This window comes from Schistocerca nitens, chromosome 3, assembly GCF_023898315.1.
Source record: "Schistocerca nitens isolate TAMUIC-IGC-003100 chromosome 3, iqSchNite1.1, whole genome shotgun sequence".
Taxonomy (NCBI): Eukaryota; Metazoa; Arthropoda; class Insecta; order Orthoptera; family Acrididae; genus Schistocerca; species Schistocerca nitens.
The window spans coordinates 665,562,343-665,571,388 of record NC_064616.1 but is presented as its reverse complement, the minus strand read 5'-3'; the positions used below and the strand labels follow the sequence as shown (position 1 = coordinate 665,571,388).

At 34.1% G+C, this 9,046-nt stretch overlaps 1 protein-coding gene across 1 annotated transcript in view; it reads right to left on the bottom strand.

Moving 5' to 3' along the window:
* Nucleotides 1-422: 422 nt before the first annotated feature.
* The window catches only part of LOC126248627 (sorting nexin-7-like), a 144,933-nt gene continuing 136,309 nt past the window's right edge, over nt 423-9,046 (bottom strand). Inside the window, exon 10 of the mRNA XM_049949798.1 lies at nt 423-8,197. Within this exon, the coding sequence (XP_049805755.1) occupies nt 8,108-8,197 (90 nt within the window). The 3' untranslated portion in view covers nt 423-8,107. The remainder of the gene's footprint in view (nt 8,198-9,046) is intronic.

The window sequence follows — 9,046 nt, the reverse complement described above, 5'->3', positions numbered from 1 at the left end:
GGATGGCATTGGCTGGGGGCAGCACAGCTGGAGGAGGATGGCATTGGCTGGGGGCAGCACAGCTGGAGGAGGATGGCATTGGCTGGGGGCAGCACAGCTGGAGGAGGATGGCATTGGCTTGGGGCAGCACAGCTGGAGGAGGATGGTGTTTGCTGGAGACCCATGGATAGTTGGGTTGAGAGCAACATGGTGGTGGCGAAGAATTAGGGTAGTACTATGCTGGTTGGAAAAATTGTTAGAACTAACCCCATTATTGATTGCTGGGTGTGGTTTACATAATTGAGAACTTTCCTGCAATAGACTTGAACTCATTTTCTTTGAAATCTGATTTTCTACTGATCAGAATTGTACCAAAGGAACTTCATTACACATGTAAACTTTAAATAAATGTTGTCAGCCACTTGAAAAAAGAAGAAAATATGTACTATGTAATGCAAATGAACATATTTATTTTCAAAAGTATTAGTATTACATTAAATATTTTCATTTCAGCCTGTAATTATACTACTGGTGTTCAAAATTACTTTAACTTCATGGTTAAAGTACTGCAGAAGCCATACCCTGAATTGCAATTAACGATATGTACCACAGTAATTAATTTTTCAATCACCAAATGACAATTGTTTCAATTAACATTATATTTGCAAGTGCATTTACACTGTACCCACACTATATTTTAAGGACAACATACGAAAACTACATTGTATAGACACAAAAATTAATAGAACTATCAGTCAAAAGCTGGACTAGACAAAGTATAAATGTTGGCATATGCAGGAATTAAAAAGTACTGCAATGACGAAAGTTCGTAAGTACACATGAACTGTGTAGCATACACTACATTTACAATGAAAGCTGCACACGCACAAGCCTGTCATCATATTAAGAAATGAAAACAACAGTTTTGTTCATAATATTGTTCTGGAGAAACTGCCACTTATAAATGCTACAGATAAATATCTCAACATGTTTTAACAAATTGTCTCAATATAATATATGGTCCCATATATCACCTATTAGAAAGTGACAGCCAGTACCATTTTCTCCATATCACTTAACTCTTCTACTTATCAAGTTTTTCAAATACATTCTAGTTATAAATCCAATTAATACTGAAATTACAAAAGATGACATGCAGTCTAACATGTCAGTAGTAATAATAATGAATGTAATCATGAAAGAAGAAGTAAATATACTGTAGCTTTTTAATGCTTTCTTTGAAGTAATGTAATATAAATGGTGCTAATATGATTTATGCAAAATTCCATTCATCTATTGCACAATTGTAATGGCTGTGCCTACAATCATATAGGCTAAGACATGCAGTTATGATTATTTAAAAATGTTTCTGTTGATATTTGAAGTGAATGAATCTCTGCAATAAATTTTGTGATATTTCTGAACTAACATGAACCTCTCATATCTAATACAAAAATAGACCACAGGAAAGAACAATTTCAAGTCTTCTGCAAGGTATTATTAATCCACATAGTTATATTTGTAATGGTCTGTTAACATTTACATCAAGATGACTAATTAGAGTATTGCCTCACCAATCAAAGTGTGTGCTTGGATGGAGTCATTTATGTAACTACCTGTGCTTCAATAGAGCCAGCGCTCTCTGTACACTACTATTGGGTACCAGCTTGTCTGGAAAGCAGAACAATAAGAATCTTATAATATTGCACTACATGTTTACTTTTTCATTTACACTGAGTTCAGTCATCCTCTGCTGCTTTCCTTCCAAACTACAACATAGCATAGTGACGTCACTATGCACACACTTCTATTGGCTCAGCCATATCTAGAGATTACCAAATTACAAACACTTTACAGATTGGTTAACTACTGTTGCTGCAGCATGTAAGAATGAATTAAACATCGCTGGAGTTAGAAAAAGCTATAGCAAGTCACTCATCTGTGATAAAATCAGTGTCATGTGTGACTGTGCTTACACTGTAATCATTTGCATTTCAACTTTGTTAGTTAATGTGTTTCTGATATTTGTATAAATAGATCAGCCCTTCTGATTATATCAGTTTCCATGTCCAGTACTATATTTCTTCTTCCATGATACCACATCTATCTCCCACTTGCAATAAGCTTCAGCCAACCACAATTTTAACTGGTCATATTTTGTATGTCCCTCTTTCAGTTGTCAATTAGTAATATTTTTTTACTTTCAACAATTTAGCAATCTGTTACTCTAGTCACAATGTACTTTATCACATTTAAGCTAACATTCTTCTCTCCCCAAATTATTCCTGGAGATAGAATTATGTTAATAAACAGTTGGAATATTTACTTTATCACAAGGAATTTAAGTTATATCTAGGCACAGCCCACTTTCAAGATGTAACTACAATTACATGAAAGACAAATAGGTTTAAAAAAAATACTGCGACAGGCTAAGTTAATTTGGGAAATATTACATATGAAAATACACACACTCACAAAAAGGCTAGTGTCTCCTATTTATATGTGCACCTTAGGCCGCAAATAACTGAACATTCCTACATCAATGTTTGGACAAACCAGTAGTTTGAATCATGAAAACTTATTCTGGATACCTCTTAAGGGACCTTCATCAGAAATAAGAAATCATAACACTTACATATGAAAATTAATAACTGAATGATATAATAGTACATAAACTCTTCCTCAGTTATTGGATATCCAAATTATGGCACATTAGTTTTGGATTAATTTATTCATTATGTAGTATAATAGGCAGGAAATTTAACAAATTCACCAATTCCATAGCCACAGTAACTTCAATACATTTTTACCTGGCCACTGCAGTAATTACTGATGACAAAATTTTGAAGGTAGTTAAAGAGGGTACTTGCACATAATCAACACGTTTGATCAAACAGTATTAAGTCCAGTTGGTTTTCTTAAAAGGACACAGTTATAAATCTAACACAAAAACTCTTAAATCAATGCTGAGGCACACAAATTTCAGTCGGCAATGGTCAGTTACACTGCTTCACCTGTTGAGCTTTCTAATGGAATTTTGCTCACAACTGCAACATCACAAATTATCATCTTACAGATTACACAGTTATGAAAGAGGAGGAGGCATTAGCTGCTGATAGTTTCATGGCAGAAAATAAATATTTTATGCCTTGTTTTATTTCCATATTCAAACAGCTGTATTTATCACTTTTAAATTTAATTTTGATCAATTTTGAAGCCAAGAGACTCCATCTTTAGGCAATAAATGTGGCAATCTACATATAGTACATCTGCAAGTATACCATCTGAGCATGTGGCAGCTCATCCATCCATAATAATGTATGGTGATGGCTCAATGAGCTCCCTAATGTTCAAGTGATCTACATACATATTTACTGTACACTGACCCCTCATTTAGTGATTTGATATGGAGCCATGTGATTTTAAAATCAATTGTAATCAATTGGAAAACTGTTTGAATATAGAAATAATGGAATAAATAGTATTTACTTTATGTCATATAAAATATTATTGCTAAATCTGCCATTTGTATTCCAGGGGGAAATGAAATGGACGAGTCCACTCAAATTTGCAATGTGGATGAAGTAGGCCCATCTGATGACAGCTAGGACAGCACAGCATTATGCTTACAAGAAGGCACTGTCAAGCCCGGCTTCTGGACATTAAATGACTGAATGCTGCACTAAGTTTTTACTGTTTAAAAACTTACTTTCACACAAAAATGTCGGTAAAAATATGTCATCAGTTTAATGTAAGTATAAATGTTTCAGTCTGTACTCTGCCTAACTGACCTAGCTACTTATTTTCTAGAATATGTTGCCAATTAAAAATTTAAAAAGACACTGCCCATACAGGTCTAAAAATGGTACACATGTGTGTATTTGCATATGATATGGAACTACAGTATGTACAACACAGAACCATACAAAGCTGCTAAGTTATGGCTAGAGAAGATGCAGATATTATCACAAACAAGAGATTTAGTGGTATATACACATTTTTTAGAAGTTTGTTGAGGAGAAGTGAAGCATAAAAAAAATCAGAGATTTTGTCTCAACTTAGAAATGGGAAGGGATGCACTAGTGGCAACTGAAGGGAGCTGGTCACAAAAGCAAAGGAGATGAAATTAAGATTGCAAAGAAGTTTTAAATTACTAGTTCCATGACTAGAACTGTGACTGCCATGAAGCTACCCCAATCAGGTAATCAATTTTTCACATATAAACTCAGCAATATTTCACTCGTAATCTTTACCTACTTTTCAACACAAAAGAAATCAGGAATGGGCTGCCCAAAATGATATGCCTCAAATATGCCAATAAGAAAAATATATGTTTTCTCTCACAAAACAGGTGAATAGGATAATCAGCTAACTAGACAGGCATCTTCAATGTAAATTGATTGTAAAATCAAACACATTAATATTATAATTTCATTATTTTTACACTGTTTTCCATTAATTTGTTTACCTTTTAAACATTTGTTTCAACATCTGAAACCTATTATTTCTCAAGTATTAAAATTTGATTTTACACCTAACATTTTCATGCTAACTCCTGCCCCTTCTCCCCCACCTCTCACTCCCACCCCTTCCTCTCCCAGTCTGCATCAAAATTACTTTCTTTTTGCCCTAGACAGCTTTTCTCTCTTTTGTCTTGATTTCTCCTACTTTGTCTTTAATCCACAATAACAAATCCATAATTTCCTAAATCTCATGATGCAACAAATTTCATCTTTTATGTTTCCATTAACAGTGATATAGCATCTTTATGCAGGGTTATTCATGAGGTAGCACAACAAACCCAACAGTAACTACATCAGCCAAATCCCAAAACAAAATAGATACCTTTGGTCTGGTAGGTGACCTGTGTAACAGTTATTATGAAAATAAATTACTCTCTTCCCTTTGCCACACATATTTTCAAATTAGTAACACATTTTGTGGAGACAGAATCATAAACCTGAATCTAACTCATCAAGAGAGAGAGAGAGAGAGAGAGAGAGAGAGAGAGAGAGAGAGAACATGGTTAGAGCACTGTGCTTTACACAAGATACCTATCATACCATTGTATAAATAATAGTCTGCTCCCAGATTTCTGGAATGGAGTGGTGGTAATACAGGGAACAATGGATGACAGCAAAACCTATAGACCAATTAGTCTTGCCTGTATTTTAAGTAAAATATTTGAGGGGATCACTGACTGTGTGTGTGTGTGTGTGTGTGTGTGTGTGTGTGTGTGTGTGTGTGTCAAAACATTAATATCATTTACAACAGAGTAATACTGTATATTACTATACTTCAACTTTTATAATGCTAGAAAATATGCTGGAAACGTACCATTAAAAGTTAGAGCTTGTGAATTTTTTTAATTTATTGTTTACTCTCCATATGTGCTTTTACCTATCACACGAACTTCCAGAAGAGTATTTGACTTTTGACTTATTGTAACACAATGTAGATAAAATTACTTTCATTTACACTTCAAAGAAAATCACGGGGAGTCTGATACAAAAAAAACTATAGATATGACATAACAAAGCACGTTCTTCCAATGACACTGGAATAGATCATGTGGACAATACTGCACAATCAACACACATCATATAGTATTCACATGGTCTTCCATAACAATAACTACATTTATGATCTTTGCCTCTGACTTCATGGTCATCTAAAACAGCATAATACTAATTTGCTGTTTAACAGTGAGTTAAAGTGAAAAGGTGAATTAAAATCTGAATGAGGCAACATCAACCAGAGAAAATGTGCACCAAGTGTCATTACTATAGCAAAATTTTACTATAATGGGGGTCAACAATATTCTCATCAATATTCCATTATGAATCCACGTAGTATTTATATGACGATTTGTAAAAAACACACACACACACACACACACACACACACACACAAATGTAAATGTAAATGAATTACGAAACTTCAAACTATGTTGAATGCTGTACATACCATGCTTCACTAAATCACATTTTGTACTTTTGAGTATTTCAGTAGATCCATCTTCATCCACACTACATGTAGGGTTGGCTTATTTTATCTCAAATCTAATAAACTATACTTCATCGTGCTAATTATAATGATTGTCAGATAGGAATGGTAAGCATTTAATAGTATGTACAGACCTTCTGAATACTTAGAACCATATTGAGACTGCAGAAAGAAGGGCTGTACATGTTCTTTACACATCTGAATATTTATTAAATTTGCCTTGTTTTTACTGCAATAACAATCTCTACAGACTGGAAAATAAGCTATGTGAATACTTGTTCTATTAGATGCCTTAATTGCCTGGTACCAGACCAAACGCTAAATAAGACTGGAACTAGTAATTGCACTTTCCACAATGGCAGCACTGCACAGTGATGCAATCATTACTTTACAGGAACAATACAGACAAAATTACATTTTTAAGATGCTTTGGCCTTAATTAGTATAAGCATATTCTACTTTACTGGGTACTATATGTTTGAGAAAAAAGACATAGCAAACAACATTTTTGTTTAACTTATTACCTGAGTCAAGGAATATTTTTTTTTCTTAAATCTTAACTCTATATGAATAATAATTATATGCTCATTTTCTCATTCTCCACACGTATCAGGCAAATTTTCAAATTTGGAAATAACTATCTGACCACAACTTATGAAAATCTTAATGAACATGACAATAACAATGAAATGAACTAAGCTACCACTTTAACATGACAACAGACAAAGACATTAACAAATCCTTGTAGCTAGTTGTACAAAAATTTAATATGATTTGAACTCTGAAGCTAAAGCAGGGTCGGTATTTGGACTACGTATAAAATGTAGACAATATAATATCATAGAATGATAAAATAACCAAAACATTTTATGTAAACAGTACTGCACAGCAACAATGTATTTAGAGAATGGCATCACAAAACCACCAAATGCTGTTGTAAGGTGTGTGTATTTATGGGCAACTAATTTCAGTCAAATGACCATCGAGTGACAGATGTGACTAAGATGGTCTATTGGTTGAAACTGATTATCAGTAAGTAAGTACACAGAATGGTAGGTTTTCATGGCTACGTGATGCCAGCCTTCTAAAGATAAGAACCACTGAAACACTGGTACCAAAGTGCTGAAGCATAAACCCTAGGCAGTGAACAACTCAAGTTTCATGGTATAAATTCTGCACACTGAACAGTATGAAAATACAGTTTACTGTGTGTGTGTGTGTGTGTGTGTGTGTGTGTGTGTGTTTAGAACTTCGGCAACCATCCAAATAATGGGGAAACTACCAACAGAATGTTTGAAAAAATAAAAAATCACTTGAAGAAAAATCACTCATAACATACTACTGACAAACTTTCTTAATGATGACCAAGTCATGTACTCAAAGGATTACACAGAAAAAGTAAATACATTCTAGAACATAGGCAGCATGTATGGTTAATGATGCCATATTAACCACCACACTGATTAAAACCTACAAGACTTATTCAAAAGCAGCACTGTGTTACACAATCAAGTTAACAAAAGGTGATAAAACATTTGAAAATTTTAAAAGGGAATCCCATTTACAATTTCACAAAGACAGGTGTAGAACGAAAATAATTCCAAGATGCAACAATTTGTCCATTTTAATTCAGGAAATCATTGTCCTATCCAAACGGTGCTTCAGTATTTTTCTAAATACCCAGCCATTAAGCCATATAACATAATGACAAATTAAGCAACCAAAAAACAACAAATGACAATTGTAGAATAATTCACAATAAAATTTCATCATCATCTCACAATCGCCATTCATATACTTTAAACTAAAAAAGAAACAAACAAATCAATAATTTAGCTACAAATTCTATGAGTCTAGTAACAATTAGATTAAATGTAACTCACTTATAATGACCATATCACAACCATATGCAGATGATAAACAAGATTCAGTTTTACAGACTCAGAAATAAAATAGAAATAATTATTGCACTCCATCACTATGCTACAATGAAAAAGACTACAGCTTTCCACAACAGAATATCTCTCTCTCTCTCTCTCTCTCTCTCTCTCTCTCTCTCTCTGTGTGTGTGTGTGTGTGTGTGTGTGTGTTTTTAAAAATAGCTTAATGGCTATGGACTAAACTAGCTAGACACCTGAAGAGGTTTGCTATGTTGTGAGGTTTCACTGCAACCCCTAATTTCTGGAAGGACCTCCTCCCATGCACCAAGGCACTGCAATGAAGAGAAAAGGCTTTGAAAACTGCATGACAGTATTAAACAGCAATATAAAATTACTTCTTAAATAACTGACCTCATGCTGCAGTCCTATAAAAAATATTGCCTAAACTTCTAAAAATATAAGTTATTTAATTCCTTCAATAAGAGTAATGACAGGAATAATATTTTAAGACACCAGTAAGAATAATATGACAGGACTGAAGTCTTTGCTTGAAATTAATGGTCACTAAGCAGGAAGCTATGACTAGATGTATGATAAAACTTTATGACTGGGATCACTTTGTCCTCCATTTTGTCAGTGGTCGAAGATACTATTAATGGAAGAATAATATGCTTCCTGTATCTGTTCTCTTTTCTTTCTTGATATTCTGGGAAGTCAGCAACAACATGAAAATTGCTCAAATCCATTATATACTACAAATGCTGGCAGCATTTCCACAAATCTTTCTTAACTAGAAGTACATTCACAGAGACTGATGACAAAAAGGGAGGAAAAAGGTGAGGAGGCTGAGGGAAATAACAGGCATGTTACCCTTTGCAAAGCTTTGAATGGAGGATGTTTGAAGAAAGTATCACATTACCCACTTTCTCTCTGCTACAAGAGAAGCTAATCTTATGCTAGAGCTTAAGGTCCATCATCATATTTTTAGCCTCTTTAGCCTCCAACACTACTACTACTACTACTACTCCCCCCCCCCCCCCTCTCTCTCTCTCTCTCTCTCTCTCTCTCTCTCTCTCTCTCTCTCTCTCTCTCTCTCTCACACACACACACACACACACACACACACATTCTGACTAATATGGCACAGAATTATTCCTTATTTTCCATATAATCATTTTTTT